The 20,179-nt window shown below is 28.5% G+C and overlaps 1 protein-coding gene across 1 annotated transcript; it reads left to right on the top strand.

Annotated features, from left to right (window-relative positions):
• Positions 1–1,087: 1,087 nt before the first annotated feature.
• Positions 1,088–19,499, top strand: LOC107450004 (adenylosuccinate lyase). The gene is made up of 11 exons (XM_043043552.2): positions 1,088–1,621; positions 4,793–4,996; positions 7,588–7,632; positions 9,342–9,421; positions 9,867–10,038; positions 11,120–11,166; positions 11,248–11,338; positions 12,045–12,262; positions 13,871–14,051; positions 15,535–15,711; positions 19,310–19,499. The coding sequence occupies exons 1-11, from the start codon at positions 1,481–1,483 to the stop codon at positions 19,394–19,396; spliced, it is 1,443 nt and encodes a 480-aa protein (XP_042899486.1). The 5' UTR covers positions 1,088–1,480; the 3' UTR covers positions 19,397–19,499.
• The last annotated feature ends 680 nt before the right edge of the window (positions 19,500–20,179 follow it).

Genomic DNA, 20,179 nt, shown 5'->3' with positions numbered 1-20,179 from the left:
CTTACGATGTAGTTGCTTCGGTAGCTCGACGGCCTGCACGCGAAGCCGAGCACTTTACTGTAGAACAGTTAAACGAGGACCAATACAGCACACCCTCGGTGCCTAGGCAGAAAGATCCAAGTGGTCACCAACCCGCACACTGACAGCAGCCAGTGATGCTTAACTTCGGTGATCTGCGAGGAACCGTGTCTTAATGATCAGTCCACTGCGGGACCTTAAGATGTTAATTTTAGACTGCTTTGCGATCTGGGACGTATATGTCTATAAATTGCACAAAAAACAAAATGTTGAAGTGAATTGATAATTGTTCGAAAACAAACGTAACTTTACAGTTCAAAATGTGAGAAATTGAAAAGTGTTATTTATTATCAATTCATCGGCATGAGAAATATAATTCTACTGTTAATAATTTTCACTAAATGAGAAGGGGAATTCGCTCTCTAGCCCTTTCAGACCCGCTTTAATCGTATTTTACCTCTGTTTTCTGTTGTTGTTCTAGTTCATTTACGTCGCACTAGAGCTGCACAATGGGCTATTGGCGACGGTCTGGGAAACATCCCTGAGGATGATCCGAAGACATGCCATCACAATTTTGATCCTCTGTAGAGGGGATGGCATTCCCGCTTCGGTAACCCGATGACCAGCCAGCACACGAAATCGAGCACTTTACAGTAGAACAGTTTAACGAGGACCAAAACCGCACACTCTTGGTCCTAACGCAGACTGATCCAAGTGGTCACCCACCCGCACACTGATGGCAGCTCCATAGTCACAAAATATGATTTATTTTTGAAACATTGAGGGAGATATTTACTAGCTACGAATTAATTTTTGATTTTAGTGAAAGGTATTTACTTCGTATATCACGTGATACCTTTTTTTGTAGTGACCTCTATCATAAATTTTAATCGGTGAAAGCTGTTGTTGTTAATTTACGTCGCACTAGAGCTGCACAATGGGCTATTGACAACGGTCTGGGAAACATCCCGGAGGATGATCCGAAGACAAGCCATCACAATTTTGATCCTCTGCGGAGGGGATGGCATCCCCGCTTCGGTAGCCCGACTACCTGCGCGCGAAGTCGAGCACTTTACGGTAGCACAGTTTAACGAGGACCAATACCGCACACCCTCGGTCTCTACGCAGACTGATCCAAGTGGTCACCCACCCGCACACTGACCGCAGCCAGTGATGCTTGACTTCGGTGATCTGCTGGGAACCTTAACGATCAGCCCACTGCGGGACTAATCGGTGAAAGCAACCTTAATTTTGTTTTACAAAAATGGCAATAGCGGCTAATATTGTTTTGTAAACAAAGGCATGAGTTGTGAATGTGATTAGGATGCGATTATCTTTCTTTACTTATGAGGAGATAAAATTTCTCTCTTTTTTTTCATCTCCATATATAAGTGTAGTTTATCTGGGAAACTGCCACTTCTTTTCGTAATTTACTAACGTTCTTAGTAAGTGGATATTAACTATGGCTGACAGCATGTTTTCACATTATCAATCCCCGCTTTCTAACCGCTATGCGAGTGATGAAATGTCTAGAAATTTTAGTGATATTAAAAAATTTACGACCTGGAGAAAGCTTTGGATTTACCTTGCTAAGGCCGAAAAGGTAAATTTATCCTTTACAATGTTAAATTATACAAAATTATTTAATATTTTAATTATTTAACATTCATGTATGTCATATTCCTTATTATCACTCTATTATTATTTGTAATTTGTGTCAATAAAGCATGCATATTTTTAGAATTATTCTATTTAAAAATAATAGCATGTTTTGGAGTAAAAAAATTTGTTTTCTTCATATTTTCTCGTGTTTTCATAATTATTATTATTATTATTTTTTTTTTTGCGGAAACACTTTACAGTAAATGCTGATTTTCTTTTATACCTCCAAAAGGTTGAGGTAATAAAAAGCAAGCAATTACAAAACAATAAAATGGCTCTTATCATAGTGGCATTGAAACACTTGTAGAGAAAATGATATGTCCATAATTTTTTTTTTTTTGGACCTTTATATTAGCAAAAAAAAAAAAAAAAATCCTCTTAACAGTAAGGAGTAATGGGTCAAGTGAAAAAAAACAAGTTTTTAATGATCGAAAAGTATTACCTCCTTAAAATTGTTCATTGACAATACCTCACTTTTGAATTTTTTCCTAATTTTTATGTAGCATATTCTTTTCTTGCAAAAGCCTTAAATCTTGAAAGTTTCCAAAAAAACGATAAATTTTTTTTTAAAAATTTATAAATCAAATGTATCAAGTCATATAAATAAAATTACCACTTAGAGGTTGTGTATTGAATATTACTGGGAAATTTTTTCCGTGATATATTTACTTTTTGCATTTGTTGTGAAAAATTTGAAACTTTTTTAAAAATACTAAGTTTTTGAAAAATGACCGAATTTTATAAAAATTTTCAGAAAAAAAATCTTGCAAACATTGTATGTTCACTGAAATATTACTCATGGATTGTTTTGAAATTTGGTTTCATTTTCCTCTTTCTTCAGTGTCAGACACTGGGAATTTTTTTTTAGCTTATTTTTCATATTAATAATATTGAGAGGCTTATAAAATTGCAACCAAAAGTGAACAGGGAAAAACACTAACAAAGAGTTCATCATAGCTTCAGAGAAATACCAATGATCACTGGCTTACATTTGATGTAAAATTACATTGAAGCATATACTTTTATATTAAAAGAAGCTGAATCTATTAAATTAGTCGTTGGATCTAAGTTGAACCGTTGTGGCTCAGGGGATAGAGCGCTCGCCTTAGAAAGTGGTGAACTTGTTTCGATCCTAAACATGGCTGGTCGACTCGAATTCTGAAGCTGGCTGCCACCGATCACTCTGACGCAAAATATCCTCACTGATAGACCAGGGTTGGCAAGTTTTTGACACATGACGGTTTTTACCGGTTTATACCATGGTTTTTACCGTCATGTCAAAAACCCATAGTTTTGAGAAAACTGTATTTTAATTTGAGTTTAACTGCTTATGATTCAAAATTAATTCATTTTTGGGCAATAAAATTAGAAAAAAAGTTGCTAAAAGATATTTAAGAACAGATTTTTGCATTTTCCCAACATGATTATATCAAATCATACTATTTGAAGTAAAATATTAGGATACTAAACAAAATTTTCAACATTTCCAAGCATCATTTTGTTTGGCATATTACATTACTGAAGAATGTCAAGTCATTCCTGACTTAGAGTTTGTTAGTAGTTACAAGTTTTGAAAGTTTTGTTTAGCTTATTTCTAATATTTAAGAAATGCCAAATTTTAAATTCTTCTTTTTAGTTCTTGAATTTATTAATAGTTCCAAGTTTTTTTGTTTGTTTGTTTATTTCTAACAATTAAGAAGTGCAAAATTTTGAATCCTTTGCAAATCAAGCTATAATGATAAAAGTAAGTATCACTATTTTCAATAAGTATATTACAATATTTCTGTATGAATGTATATCCTTCTATAAAAATGCATGTATATAGTTGCAAAATCAATAGCAATTGTTTACAACATTCATTTATAAGGGCAATTAAGTGAAAATAATATATTGTCCGCTATATGCCATAAATTAAAGAAAACAGTAGGTTTTTGACAGTTTTTACTGGTAAAAACACTGTTTTTACCACTGTCATGTCAAAAACCAGTTTTTGACGGCAAAAACCCAACCCTGTGATAGACGTTTCATGTGTTAGAGTCCATTTGCTGTAAGGCTAACAGTGGCAGGTTTTCATGGTTTTCCTTTCCATGCAACACAAATATGGGTTGGTCCTCCACGAAGGCAAGTTCTCAATGCCTGATCCAGGAGTTCCTTTGCCTTCTAGACTGGGTTCCAAAATTACAAGGCTACAGAGTTGAACATTAGTAGTCATAAACTCAAAATGTCTGTTCATGGATGGTTATAAAATTAAATATGAGTATGCTTCTCTAAAGAATCTATTTCCCTTGTTTTGCCAGTGAAAAGCTTATTTTTCAATTATCCTGGAGCTCCCATTTCCATATAAAAATAAACAAAAGATTTAAAAAATATAACTGATAATAGATTATAGTTTGGTTAGTGATACAGGTGGATGTTTGTATAATGTCTAATAATAATTTCATTCTGATGTTCTTGCTTCGAGTTTTTCATGTTATATTAAAAATTTATTGTGCACAAGGCAACAATAAAAAATAAGAGCAAAATCTTTAAATAACCTTTGATCTAATTATTGTATTTTCTCATTCTAGAACTTCGTGCAAAAGATAAAATTTTAAATTTAGAAAGCAGACATTTCTTTGTAACTTCAAAATAAGGGAGGTAGCATCAATCTTGAAAATGAGGTCTCTATTGTCAAGAAAACAATTTAAATGTTTTTAACATTAAATTTAAACATTAACATTAAAAGCTAAGTTAATTAAATTGGCATAAAATTAATGTTCCTTACAATTCAAAAATTTTTGACCATAAGTAAATTAAATGATGAAAAATAACAAACTAAAAAAAATAATTTTTTTACATGGATAATCTATTGTTAAGTGACTTACATAATTATCTTGAAATGTTTTTTGATTTTCTTCATTTGTTCTGAAGGCAAAATATGCAAAAATTCCTGTTTTAAACCATATTAAGACCATATTTTACGAATTGCTGTTATTCTCCATAATTCGAGGATCAGTGACAGTAGCACTTTTTTTCTAATATTGTGTTTTGTTAAATTCATTATTTTAACACGGTGTGATTAATATGTTATGTTACATAAAATAATGTTTTAAAAAGCTTTGTTTATATTAAGAGCCTTGGTCTAAAAATCACAGATGAACAAATTGCTGAAATGGAAGCCCATGTAGACAAGATAGATTTTCAAGCTGCCGCCAAGGAAGAAATGCTGACTAGACATGATGTTATGGCTCATGTGCACGTGTTTGCTGCACAATGCCCTAAAGCTGCACCAATTATTCATTTGGGAGCAACATCTTGCTATGTTGGAGATAATACAGTAAGAGCTAGTATATTGCTTTGAGGCATGTTTTTGACTTGAGACATTTTTATACGGTTTTAACAATAGATCTGTCCACCAAGTCAAGAACCTGCTTGCCAAAAATGTCAACGCATCTAGCATTTGTTAAATTAATGATATTTGCTATTGAATTAAAACTAGATAACAACAAACCTTTTACTGTGTTATATTATATTGTTAATTACTTAACTGTTCAAACATTTTTCTAGAGAACTATTTCAGTATGAAGTACTTAATTATTTTACGATTAACTACTTAATTATTTTATTACTAATAACTACAAATTATTAGCTATTTACTATGCACAATTTAGTATAATGGATCCTTTATTTTTATGTTTATAGCCTTGAAACATGCTTCGTTTTAAAAACTTTTAGTTTTTATGTTTGTGTTTAATTTTATTTATTAATTATAATTAAGTTGTTTACTATAATAAATAATTAAGATATTTACTAAAATATGGAAAAAATAATGATTCTAATAAAAAAAAATTTTTTTTGCTTATTGTGATTGCAACTTTTAAAAATTATGTAACGAAATAATCGAACTTAATTTTAAAATTATATCAAATACCATTAAAATGTTATAATAGGTTATATAGGTTTCAAAATTCCATGTGAAAAAGCAAATAATAGGAAGATAGCGATTATGTAAAAAAACTAAAGTAAATATAAAAACCTTGAAATTTTTTGTAGTTTATTGAATTTCATTAGTTTAAATTTAAATTATTCTTACGAAGAAATTAATGGAAGACAGACAATGTTGAATAAAGCCACAAAAAGGAATCATTTTAATTGTGTTTTTATCTAAAATAAAACATACCTTTAATTATTTTTGTTAGTTTGTATATACTTTTAATACTCATGTCTAAACCATTTGCTCTTTTTTTTTCTTCTATTTTTTCAGTTTTTCTAATATCCTTTAAGAAATACATTTCTTCTAAAAGAAATTTCTACCCTGAATAAAATAGTTGATAAAAAATGACTAAAATCAACAGCAACAACAAAAAAAAACCCAACTAATTTTATCTAAGATAAGACACATTTTTAGTAATTCAGGTGAAAAGTATGTTTTCAAATGTTTCTATGAAAAAACTGTCTTTAATTCACTAAGATTTTGTAAACTGAGAAGAAAAGTTTTATTGACCGTAGAATGAACATACATAGCGCATTTTGAACTATACAAAAAGTTTTACTCTAAGTTGATTTTTAACTTAGGGGCCATATGAATAGGTAAAATTACATCCTATTAAAAGAAAAAAAAATCTAAAACAGTTTATGTATCATAAATATGTTTTGAAAATAAGAAATATTGTTCAAATAGTATTTATATTTATGCATAAGTTTATAACTTATTTCTTGAATGTTTAATGATTTTAAAAAAAATTATTGAAATATTTATAAATAATTTATAGTGATTATTGAAGGTAAGGACCAGAATATTATATATCTGTTGCTTGATTGATACGTATATAGTTCAAACATTTAAAAAAAATTTTAAAACATGTATATAACTTTTGGCTTCTTTTTTTTTTCCTTCCAAAATAGATATCATCAAGGCAAAGCTCAAATATTAAAAAAAAAAAAAAAAAAAATCTTATGTAAAGATTCTTTAAAGTAAGAATGAGTAAGTCAAGAAAGAGGTTAAATCCATAATACAAAACAAATGAAATAAAACAAAAATACGACCACCGAAGCCGACGTCTTCAGGGGGTACCGGCCCCGGTAGCCATTAAAAACAAAACCATTTCTATTTGAGGGAGAAGCAAAAGCTTAAAATATCTCCCTCAGTACCCCGATGGTTTTGTATAGAGGTCCAGGAAAAACAAGATACATTCAAAAGAATAAACAAATTACGAAAAGAAAATCAATAAAAATCATCAGAAAATTAAAAACTCACAGTCACAGTAAGTTAAATCCATAATGTTATTTTTCTTTTTGCATATCTAGAACTAATTTTAAATTAAGTTTTTATTTTTATTTTTTACTGAATTGAAATTATTTGAATTATGTAAAAGAAATAATTTCAAATACCATCATCTATGATTAATTATAAATCCAATTAAACAGTTTTAAAAAAGTAATATTTTTTAGTAAAAAAATTTAAAAATAGTCATATTTTTAAATTATTTTTCAAGAACAATTCAATCATATTATTTCATAATTTGGTCTTCAAAATTGTTTACTAATTAAACTTGCCAAATGTGCCATGATGCCACATTTTTTTTTTTTTTTTTTTTACTTTTAATTTAAAACAATTCCTATCATTAATTCAATTAAACCTTTTTCTCTCATTAATCAAATTAATTAAAATAATAAATTATTGAAGTTATGAATGATAGTATTTGAGCTAATTACTATTCATTCATAATTGTTTTTAAAAGACTTTATTATTTACCATTTAAAAAATATATTTATTTATTTTAGATTTTTTTGAATATGTTAGTAGTTTTTTTTGTGTGTGTCTCTCTCTCTCTTTATATATATACGTGTGAGTGTGTGTTTGTTATTGCACATGCTATAAATTTTTTTGTGATTAAAAGATATTCTAATTCTATGTTTTATCTTTAGGATTTAATACTAATTAGAGATGCCCTTAACATTTTACTGCCAAAGGTATGTAAACTTCATTTTCTTTTATTACTTTTGAGTCTTTGTTTTTTAATAAAGGTATTTCTTTTTTCAATTATGTTTGATTTTTGTTTTGTGCATGCTATGATAATTGTAGAATTTTATGTGCAAATTTTGGGTGGAGAATATTTGTTATTTAAAAGTTTTTTTTATATAGATTTTTTTAGAAATATAAGAATGATTTAGGAATATTTAGAGCCGTAATTAAGAATATAAAAACAACATTTAAAGCCACAATAGTACATTTATCAAAACCTTGACTTGTAACCATCAGCAGGAATGTTACTGATGGAGCACTATTAGACATCAAACACAATTCGATTTTAAATTTTCTTATCAAAATAATTGAAAATTAAGTTATTACTTTTTTATGATACATAGTCTATTTTATTGGGATTCTGATTCCTGTGATTAGCTAATTATGTGAATTAAAACTTCAATGACATTTTGTTCAGTTCATAGTCATTTTAATTCACTTTTTTTAAAAAAAATTTTATAAATTATTTTTATGAAATATATTTTCTCGTAAAACAATAGCATATTATTCATTAAAATAAACTGATTATAAATTAAAAACTAAAATGATTGATAAAATAAGACTTTGATTTTATCTTTATGGATTACCACTATTCAGTTTTAGATATAGTATAACCACTTGCATTCGACTGGCGATTAAAATGTTAACTCCTGCCCAAATTTCAATAAAAAATATCTAAGGGTAGAATAAAAACTAATCTTCTACTGTGATACTTTTTCTCTGAATGATGAGAATCGCGACAGTAAAGAATAAGTGAGACATAAAAAATTCTTTTATTAAAATATAAAAGACTTAAAGAAAGAGAAATTTTATTTAAAATAAAATGTATTTATTTAAAAGATAGCCAGAAGAAAAAGACATGAAATGTTTCGTGAGGTTTTTTCTTATTACTGCTCTAGCCTCAGAAGTTATCAAAAATTTACACCAACCTGTATTTTTTCCTCAAAGACCATAGAACACCATCTACATATTTCATCCTCTATCACATTCATAGTCATACCTGCCAAGTCTCATGTTTTCTAATGAAGACTCCTGTATTTTACCACTATCTCCTGATTACTCGTATATTCTCAAATTTCCCGTATTTGTTGAAAGAAAAAAAAAAGAATTTTGCCGATAAAATATCCATTAGTGTCAAAAATACTTCTCTTATTCCTCAACTGATGGTGCTATTGCTAGTACAGGAGTATATTGAGTGTTTATAGTTTAAGTAATTTTAAATAATGATTTTAAAAAATCCTCTTTAGATTAGGATTTCTATACATATTTTTTACTTTGCTAAACGTAAGTGCTTATATTATTTCTAATTTTGACTTACATGATTATGCATGATGTATTAAAACTTTATGTAGCCCGAAAAATAACGTTAGTAAAATCTCCGTTCTTTTATTTCTCCAAAGTTGACAGGTATGCATAGTTTTTTTACTCCTCCCCAACTATAAAATAGCTCTTGATTTGAATTCGCATTTTATAAAATAGTTCAATTTATACTAAAGTTGTATTATGATTTGAAGTTTTCTGCAGAAAAAAAAATTAATCATTAAAAATTTGTAAGATTTGCCTTCGGCTAAGACTTTAGAAATTTAGCTAATAACTTCTCTCATAATCACCATATCAAAATCCTTTATAATCTTTGAACTACTGTTTCTTTTTTTAGCTTGCTCGCTGCATTGATAGACTCTCTAAGTTTGCTGAGAACTATAAGAACATGCCTACATTAGGATTTACTCATATGCAGTAAGTTTAGACAAAATTTATTCATTTGTATATTAAAAAGTGTTTTTACTTTCTATAAATTTATTTAATTAGTGTAAAAATTCAGAATTTCTCATTTTTCATTTCTTACATAATATGTAAATAATTATTTTTTTTAATAATGGCAAAATGTGTAAAATGTAAAATACATAGCTCTATTTGATAACCATGTACTTATAAGCGTTTCATATTATATAGATTAAATTGAACTATTCATTATGTAGATTAAATTGAACTTCTCAGGTTTGAACTATTCATTAATCTTTTGAATTGAACTAATAAAAATATAAAATTCAACTCTTGTCTATATTTAGTTCACTGCATTTTTTAAATAGATTTGGTGACATTATTACATATTTTCAAGCATAATTGAAAACTTTTTTGTATTGCTATTTGTTTTAACATTTTTATTTCATATTGATTATAGACCTGCACAACTTACGACTGTTGGAAAAAGGGCTTCCCTTTGGATTTCTGATCTTGTGGCAGATCTTATTAACATTCAGAGAGTTCGTGATGATCTTCGATTCAGAGGTGTAAAAGGCACTACAGGAACTCAAGCCAGCTTTCTTGCAGTGTTTGAAGGTAATCATGAAAAAGTAAGGCATTATTTTTACTAATTACTTTTTAGTTCTAAGCATTTAACAGTGGGGTACTGATTATCCAGACATTTAATTTAAGAAAAATTTTATAACTGTCGTTGAACAGCCAACCCAATTTTGGGTTTACGGCTACCAATGTTCATCTCTGTAAGCTTGTAATTTTGAACCCAATCCAGAAGACAAGGAAACTCCTGGATAATATATTAGGAGATATTTGCCTTTGTGGAGGACTTTTTGATGGAACTAAACCACATTTGCGTTACATGGAGAGGAACACTACGAAAACCTACGGTTAGCCTATCGGCAAGGACACTATAACCCACGATCCGTCTACCACTGAGGATATTTGAGATCAGCACTGTGGTTGGTGCGAGGTGCGTGTGGAATTCAAATCTATCAGTCGGTGCCAGGATTCGAACCCAGTTGATCTCATTGGCGAGCGCTCTATCCTCTGAGCTCCACGGCTCATTATCCAGACATTGTGGAAGTGCTTTACTTTTTCTGCTGACAACATTAAATTTTTAAACATTCATATACTAAGTGCAGTAATAATATTTGCCTTAAAATTCTATCTCTGTGGATAAGAATTTTGTTTGTTAAAATATAACTATAAATATTTTAATCTTTAATTTGACTACTGTTGTATTAAACCTATGAAAAATATGGTAACACTTTTATGTATAAACTAATAAAATATCATTCTTAATTTTATTTGCACAATTTGAAATTCAATCACATTAACTAATGGACAATTTCTAATCTCTACTTGAAGTATGAAAATAATTTTAATACCGTTCGATATCTTTGTAATTTTAATATTAAGAGATAAAGATTTGGTGTCTGAAATATTGGTTTAGTAATTTTTTTTTTTTAAATATCATTCATTCATGGTGACTATACCTTAAAAAATATTAACCATAAATTCATAAATAATAAATTAATAGAATAAAATTATTTTTTAATAGTAATTAAATTATTATTAACTGTAAATTTCACACAGTTTATTATTCATTAAGACTGTAATTATTTTCCGTACTTATATATAATTTAGGCTAATTTCATCATTTACTTTTTTAAGGTTAAAGAACTCGATAAGTTAGTGACAGAAATGGCTGGTTTTAAAAGGTATTGTAAATGTTTTTATTACTTTATGTGTGCACACTGTTATAATTTTTACAACACTTATTTTATTTCTCTATGTTGTAGGGCCTATACTGTGACTGGACAAACATACAGCAGAAAGATTGATTGCTTTGTAGTCTTTAGTTTAGCTAGCTTAGCAGCAACTGTTAGTAAGGTAATAAAAATATTTCCCTGTTGGCAATAGTTAACAAACATATTATCTAATAAAACATAAATCTAGTAGAACTTTATGTTAGTTGAACAAAATTAATTATATCATATGTTACATTTTTTTAAATAAAAGGGGGGATGACTTACTTTATTTTTTATTTAATCAAAGAATGAAACTAATTTACAAATTCAGAAACAGATAAAATAAGTAAGTAACATTTGAAATAAAAAAAACAAAATAGAAGAGTGCTTAAAGCAGCTAAATCCAAATTTGTTTCATTTTAATTTATAAAGTCAGAAAAACAATTCTAGCAGAAAACAAAAATTATATAATTTTAAGATATGTGTTTTACCAGGACAGCACTCCATCAAGGGACTTACTGCCTGCTAACACACGAGAGCTTTTCTGTTGTCGGCGGTTAAACCAAAAATTGGCAGTTTCCTGAGGCCCCATAATGAAATGTAAATGCAAAGAAAAATAAATGACAAACAATAACAGTTATAATTTCCTGTAATTTATAATTTCCGTCTGAGGATTTAAAATGCAAAAAAAACCTAATATTTACTGATAACTAACTACTACTGTAATTTACTACGTCAGTAATTTACTACTAACTACTGACCTAATATTTCATTTTCATAGTTTAGCAACTAAAAAAAAAAGAAGCTGTGCAGTAATTTATTTTTAATTTATTTTCATTTTATTGCAGATTTGTTTAGACATTCGATTATTGGCAAGTCGAAAGGAGATTGAAGAACCCTTTGAAAAGACGCAAATAGGCTCAAGTGCGATGGCATACAAACGGAATCCTATGCGCTGTGAGCGTGTGTGTTCCTTAGCCAGGCTTCCAATGGGGGATCTTTTCATTGCCCTCATGACAGCACAAAATCAAATGATGGAACGGACTTTGGATGACAGTGCTAATAGGTATTTTCTTCTTTCTTTTTTTTAAATCACATTTTGCCCTGATTTTTAGAAATTTGTTTAGATATTCCTGATTTCTATGTATGTTCAGGACATGTCATTTTTTAAAAATACAAACGTACTGCTGCCGACGCTACTGGATTTTGCCAGTTCCTCCTGCAGGGTGCGTAGCACTTTTAAAAAGTGCTTATTTTCAATTTTCGTTTTTTGCAAACCCTTAAAGGTGCTTTTTTCATAGGGTGTTTTTAAAATGTGCTTTATTTTTCCTTTTCCAAAATGAGATTTTTTCTTTACCATATTTATATTCGCCACCAATTATGCAAAATAACATTGTTCTATACAACGTTTTCAAAATAAATTCAACTCCAATCTATTTCGTCGGTCTGTGGCTTATAAAAACGCCATTTGTTTTACATGTTTGATGAAATACTTGCGGATCCACGTGTGTGTATGCTGAGCTGGATTCAGTGGGAAGGATTTTTGCCCTCTCATGTGCAACTCTGCAGCATTTTGCAAGAGATTCTCAATTTCAGGATTCAATTAGTTTTGAAATGATAATTTAAAAATACTTCATATTTATAATAGGTAATAATTATCCTTATGCCAAAATTTAGCGTTTTTGACAATTGCCAAGAACTATGTTAAAAGTTTTTTTTTTTTTTACATGACAGATAAAGTCGCTAATTGTCAAAAATTTGTCAACTCTGCCTAATTATATTTTTTTAAAGTGCTTAAAAATATTTTTTGAGTACCTAAAAGGTGCTTATTTTTTGTTGAAAAATTTGACTACGCACCCTGTCCTGCTCTACTGGTTTAATAAAAATTCTCCTGGTTTTTGTATATTTTAGAAAATTCCCTAATACTGAGTAAGTTTTGTTTAAAAATTGCAATTGAAATGGAATCCTTGTGCAGGTGCTTGTTTGAATATTTAAATAAGTGTCATTAATACTTAATAAAGCGAGTCTCTTTTATAAGATTCAATTAACTATCTTTGATGAATTAAATGCCTATTACTATTCAAATTTAAGACTAAACATAATACATAACATTTCAAGTTGTTTTAATGTTAATCATAACTGGAAAAATTTTGCAGTTCTTTTATTTTAAAGTCTATAAAAATCCCTAAAATTCCCTATGTGTAAAATATTTTGTACAAAATGCTGTACTATATCAATTATTGATAAAAGGGAAATTTTTTTTAAAAAAGTATGTTTTTTAATGAAAAAGTATTTTTTGAATAAATTCTAGAAATTAAAAGTATTTCATTTTCTGCAAATATACTAATTTTTTTGATTTAAAAATTTAGTTCTAGAACACTAACGTTTATATAAAAATTATGGTATTTTCTACCAACTTGTCTAAGTGGATCAAGGTATATGACAATTAAGTTATATAATAAAATTTTAGTCTTATTATTAAAAAAATTTTGTTCTTATTTAGTCAACTATTTTCATAGTTTTTGGCAACTATTTTTGTGCTTTAGGCTACTAAAGGCAACTATTTTGTTCATTTTTTTTCTGTGGCAACCCTCATTTCATCATCTGATGCACTTTTTTTATGCCATTCTGAAGAAAATTTGTTGATATACTTACATTAAATTTTGTTATTTAGGCGTATCACATTACCAGAGAGCTTTTTAGCAGCAGATGTGTTTTTAAATACCCTTCAAAACGTGTTTGATGGCCTTGTTGTCTACCCTAAAGTTATTGAGAGACATATCAGAGAAGAACTACCTTTTATGGCTACAGAGAACATTCTTATGGCCATGGTGAAAGCTGGGAAAGACAGACAAGTTAGTATGTTTTAATTTTAAAAACTGGTGGTTTTGTAAATGTGTACAGTAGGTCTAGGCGATACATCGGAAAATATCGATGTTATGTAATCATTGCCGATCCAATGTTTGGATTACCAATTTTTCGTCGCATCAGATATTGCGATTTACCAAGATACATGAGATTATGAGCATTATTTCTAATAGTACAACGATGGTTTCAAATGCGTACGATGAGGTCTTCTCCCGACCATGAAATAGATAACCTCAAATGCGCTCGACAAGGTCGTTTCCCGACCATTTAAGGTAGGGGTGACTGGGAGGTTAAGTTCATTTCAGCAGCATCTGTTGCTAAGTTTTCTATCTTTCTCAATTCATCAGCAAAGTTTTTATTTTTTAATTTTGTTTTTGTAACCATCGTTGAACAACCGATGCCAATTTTTGGGTTTACGACTAGTAATGTTCAACTTCATAGCTTTGTTATTTTGAACCCAATCCAGAAGACAAGGGAACTCCTGGATCAAGTATTGGGAGAAATTTGCTTTCGTTAAGGACTTTTTGATGGAATTAACCCGCCTTTTCGTTACATGAAGTGGAAGACATCCCACGGTTAACTTGACGGCAAAGGGACTTTAACCCATGATCTGTCTAACACTGAGGACTGAGGATATTTCGCGTCAGCACTGTGATCGGTGCAAGCTACATGCAGATTCGTATCGACCAGCCATTGCTGGATTAGAATCCGGTTCACCTCATTGGAAGGTGAACGCTCTATCCCCTGAGCCATCACGGCTCTATTTCTCTGTTTATGAAAATTTTTATAAATGATCTGAATAGGCATTTTGATTTTTATATTCGTAATTACGTATTTAGTGACCTAGGCAGCAGCGAACTAACTTTCTTGCATAATTCCTGTCTTGCATAATTTATTCAATTTTTTATTTTAGATGTATATTGTAATTTTTTTTAAAGTATAATTTATTGATTACTAGATGAATTTATAGCATTTTTTGTTAGGTAACTGAGGATTCACAAGAATATACTTGCCTCAATTTATCAATCAAAAAGTGCAAGAGTATAAAATTACACAATACCAAATGCAAATTATTAGTGTGTAGTAACTCCGCCCAGTGTTAGTGTCCTCCCCTTCTTTATGGTGCATTCAAACTAACTTTTAGGGTTCGAGCCTTCAATAATCAACAAATGTTTCTGGAAGGCTCTTATATCACATGAAAACATGTCAGGTTAACCATGGAAGGTTTTCTTGGTCTTCCTTTTTATGTAACTCAAATGCGGGTTAGTTCCATCAAAAAGTCTTCCAGGAAGACAAATTTCTCCCTACACTTGACCTTGTCTTCTGGAATGAGTTCAAAATAAAAAGGCTACAAGGGTGAACATTAATAGTCATAAACCCAAAAATTGTGTCAACTGTTCAATGACGGTTATTTCAATTTTAATTACATTTTAATTTTGATAAATTTATTAATTTGTTGATATTTTCAAGATTTGCCATGAAGAGATAAGAGTCCTTTCTCAGCAAGCAGCCGAAGTTGTTAAAATGGAAGGAGGTGATAATGATTTAGTTCAGCGGATCCGATCAAGCGAATTCTTTGCTCCAGTCAGAAGTCAATTAGATGATCTCTTGGACCCAAAAACTTTTGTTGGTAGAGCTCCTGAACAGGTATGATAATGATTTAGCTTTTATTATTGCATGTAATTTGTATATCTGGGTTGCCACTCCACAGGGAAAGCCTGAAAAATACAGGGAATTTAAATATCACCTAAAATAACAGAGAAAATGCAGGGAATTTTGAGTTTTTCTTTAGAAACTAGGAAAATACAGGGGATTTTGTCTGCTATTTTCGTCTTTTATAAATGGTGACCACACTAAGTGCAATCTATGGAATATTTAAGGATGATATTTCAGTTATATTCAGGGTATCCGCGCACCTGGAAAGTCATGAATTTTGGTATTGAACAAAATTTTTTATGAAATGTCATCATTTCAACTATTTTTTAAAAAAAATCATGGAATGTCATGGATTTTGGTCGCCGAAAAATTTTCTTTTTAAAATGGAATTGCCCACTCCAATTTTTTGTTCTTCTGAATATCTGAATTCGTAACAAAATCCCCACTCACAGTCATATTTTATTACACTATAAAATGTTTTTATCATGTTCTTTAAAAATTATGATGTTCTTTCAAAAAATGAAAGAAAAACCTTTCTAGAGCAAATTATCTTTTAAACTTCTGTGATTTCAGAATTATTATAATTATTTTTTTATTTTATCAATTTAAAATTCTAGCTGAAGCAATCCAGTCATTGGCGAATTTTTTTAAATTCAGAAATGAGAACAGAAAAATCAGGAGCATTTCTTTTCTTTCGGATGAGCAAAAAAAGTATCTTTCGAATATAATTCTGCAGAAAAAAATAAATAATTAATTGGCTTTGTATTTTTTTCAAGCTATTTTATTGCTTCAACTCTTTCTTTACTCTATTTTTTAAATTTAAAATCTATAAACATGAAGATGCAGAGTATAGCAGTTTTTTTTATACCTATCATTTCAATTAATGTCATTATAATGCTTTTTTAAATTTATTTTTGTGTTTTTGTTGACGAAAATAGTAACTTCGTTAAGTCATTAAAAACTCTTGGAATTAGTCATGGGAAGTCATGAATTTGAAAATCTAAAATGTAGCACATACCCTGTATATTAAACTAGTTAATTTACTATAGCATTATTTGTTTTAAGTATGTTCAGCTGTTCCTTTTTTCCTTAAGTTTTTTCAGCAATTATAGCTAGTGTAATTATCCCAGTACAGCTCATACAAGAATCCAGTGATTGTGTTTTTTCTCTTAATATATTATGTATAATATGTACAGGAAATTTTTTTTCCCGGTTTGAGTGGCAATTCTGTATATGTTTTATGTAGTTCTTGTGTGTATCATCGTGTTTTTCTTGAAGGTTTATAGAAAGAAATGCACATTCCTTGCATTAAGACAAATAATGAATGTAGGGTGCATGACTTTTTTAGTTTTAATTAACTTTTAACACCACCAAACACTGTTCTCATGTCAAATGATACACTAAAACTGATCTGAACTAGTTTGATGTTCTAAAAATAAAATTATTTTCTTTTTATTTGCTCTTTTTACAACCATAGTTTTTAAAATTTTTATTTTATTGAATTTTTTAAATTTTAAAATTGCATATTTTTTAGGTAACAAGACTCAAGAACGTAATACTGTAATAAGTGCAAGTCATTTTTTTATGAAGTTAATGTTAAATATTTCTGTTGTATGAAAATATAGCCTTTAAGGGAAAACAATTGCTGGAAGTCATTTTGGGATAAAATTACAAAGCATAAAGTTTTAGCATTTGTCCCTATTTATTTTTGTATTAAAAACTCTATTTTTTTAAAATTTAATTTATTTGTCATTCTCTTGATTTTTAACTAGGTTCCTTTATTGTAATTTGGCTTTCATTGTAATTCAAATAATAGCAACTTTTAAACAAAAGAATTGTGATTATAAAAAAGTTTCTGAAACATTGCATGAGATGATGTTGGTTTTTTAGGATTATTAACCTCGTGTTCAATGCTGTTATTTTTAGATTTTAGCAGTAAAAAGATTTATTTTTAATTTTTAGTGCTTAATTTTTAAAACTACACTAATGTAGTAACCATATTTGCAAACTCAACTATGAACTTAGAGGAACTCAATTTGCTAATTTATAGTTCTGCAAGAAAATTTCTTAATTTTTATTATTTATTTTGTATACTTGATTAATTAAACAGCAAATTTTTAAAGTGATTTAAAAAAAAAATTTGTTACAAGTTTATAAGTTTTTTTTTTTTTTTTTTTTTTTTTTTTTTTTTTTTTTTTTTTTTTTTTNTTTTTTTTTTTTTTTTTGTATGTTTGTCAGGCTTATAATTTCAAGTTTTTCCTCATTATTATTAATTACATCTCTTTAGAAATTGTATTTCTAGAAATAAACCTTAAACTAAACAATGGTGTTTCATAACAAGGTTCATATGCCTCAAGGAAAAAGTGAAGAACTCAGGGAACATTAAATTAACTTAAAAACTATGGGAATATTCTAAAATGTAACGTTTTGCTGAAAACCTAAAAAAGAGTTCAAAATCAGTAAAAATTAACATTTTAGGACATTTAATACCTTTTTATCGAATTTTTTCATCATATATATATATATTAAATTCCAACACAAGATTAAAACTACGAAAAAAAATTATTTTTTGTTACGTATGTATGAATAATGTTTTTAAGATGCAATATTACTTTAATGAAAATTTTAATTCATTTTTTTAATCTAATGGCTTTTATTTATTTTTTCTTCAAAATTTAGTAATTTATGTAAATAAATCTTTTGCTTTCAATTCTTTATAATGTTTAAAAATATTTAAACTCAAAAGCTTGATTTTGAGGTATATTAATATGTAGGTTTATTAAAATTTTGTATTAACATAAACCGATATTATGTAAGAATGATCATGAATTTTTATTGGTATTAATGGATGTGTTTTTTAAGATTTTACTTTTTTCCCCTTCAATATTGTTCTTGTGCCCCCCCCCCCCCCNTTCTTGTCCCCCCCCCCCCCTGCAATTGATGCTGTAATGTAACAAGCATAGTTTAACAAAACTGAACTCAGAGCAGATATTATTAAAAAAATTTTTTCGAGGTATAGTTGATCTATATATCTTGATCAAGTTAAGCATGATCTATAATGGGTGTTTTTCTTCTGATTTCTTTAAAAAAGTAATAGTTTTTTTTTTATTCCCTATTTAAGAATTTGTATATTAAGTTTTGAAATAAATTTTTAGCACTCACATCATATTTTCTGTTAGTTGTGGCTGTGTGGTATTTTGTAGCTGTGTGCATTGTTTTTTGGAATTGTTAACATTCTCCCAGTTTCAAATTTTTCAAAATTTTACATTTCTAGTGATGTTTTAAAAATAGCAATGTTATACCTTTTTTTTTTTACATTTCTTGAAGTCCCTTATCACTGCTAATAATTTATTTTGTTTTAAGTCCGAAAGTTAAATTAAAAATTATCCTTTAATTATTTGTTTCTGCGATTGTTATTAAATCGTCACATGAATTTAATTAAATTCCGTTCAGCAATTAAAAGATCTGTAAAAAAAAATTTTTTATAGACCTGTTTTTTTTTTTTTTTTTTTTTTTTTTTTTTTTTAAACTATTTTGTGGTTGTATAATAAAATGTTCATAAATGTATTTCTTTTTTTTTTTTAAATAGGTTACTGAGTTCCTTGAAGAAGAAGTTTATCCTCTACTAGAGCCTTATAAAAATGTTTTAGATGTGAAAGCTGTACTTAAAGTATAAATTATTATCAAATTAGAGCTATGTTATCAAATATATAATTTTTCTACAAATTTATCTGAGCATTTAATTCTAATAAAACGATCAATATTGAAAGTTTTATAAATTAATTTTCTTTTATTGTTCATTTAACATTTGGTCAAAAAAGTAATTGTGACCTGATGAAATACATCATTAATCATTTTTAATCCATTCCAGTGTAATTTCTTCATGGTTTCAATGGAGGAAATTTTCTATTTAAGAAAAAAGATTAAAAAAACATTAATTGCTTACACTTATTACGATTTTCATACATTATTTGTGAAAGAAACCTATTTCAAATTGCATTTATTTTAAAAATATATCATTTATTTGTTAAAAGGTTTGGATATCATTACAAATTTTGCTGCCTTGGTGACACCAAAACGATTTCTTGTTTGATTATGTTAAAAACATTCTTTACAACCCTGCAATTGAAAATACAATTACAAGAATATTTTTGTCTGCATTTTTTGATAGGTTAAATTATAAATGTCAAGAACACTCTTTACTGTCTAGTAGTTGAACATAGAGCTATAGTCTATACCATGAACATCATCAACATTTTTTGATAGATTAACATATAAACTTTTTATTCAAAAAATAGTTATTGTCTATCTGACCAAAAAAAATCTCGCCTACTACCAATACAATACAACAATCTATAACTGCCAATACAGTAATCTATTCCAATTCACTAGTATATACGACATGTTTACTCGATTCTATCTTAAGGTAAATTAAGTTTGACATTGTAGATAACTCCTC

The sequence above is a fragment of the Parasteatoda tepidariorum genome, chromosome 6 (genome assembly GCF_043381705.1).
Source record: "Parasteatoda tepidariorum isolate YZ-2023 chromosome 6, CAS_Ptep_4.0, whole genome shotgun sequence".
NCBI lineage: Eukaryota > Metazoa > Arthropoda > Arachnida > Araneae > Theridiidae > Parasteatoda > Parasteatoda tepidariorum.
The sequence above is the reverse complement of the archived record's forward strand: the minus strand, read 5'-3'. Positions and strand labels throughout refer to the sequence as shown.

Coding starts and splice junctions, on each gene's coding strand:
- LOC107450004 (XM_043043552.2), top strand. CDS start 1,481: ATGGCTGACAGCATGTTTTCACATTATCAATCCCCGCTTTCTAACCGC. Junction 1,622..4,792: donor ACCTTGCTAAGGCCGAAAAG/GTAAATTTATCC, acceptor GTTTATATTAAG/AGCCTTGGTCTAAAAATCAC. Junction 14,052..15,534: donor AAGCTGGGAAAGACAGACAA/GTTAGTATGTTT, acceptor GATATTTTCAAG/ATTTGCCATGAAGAGATAAG.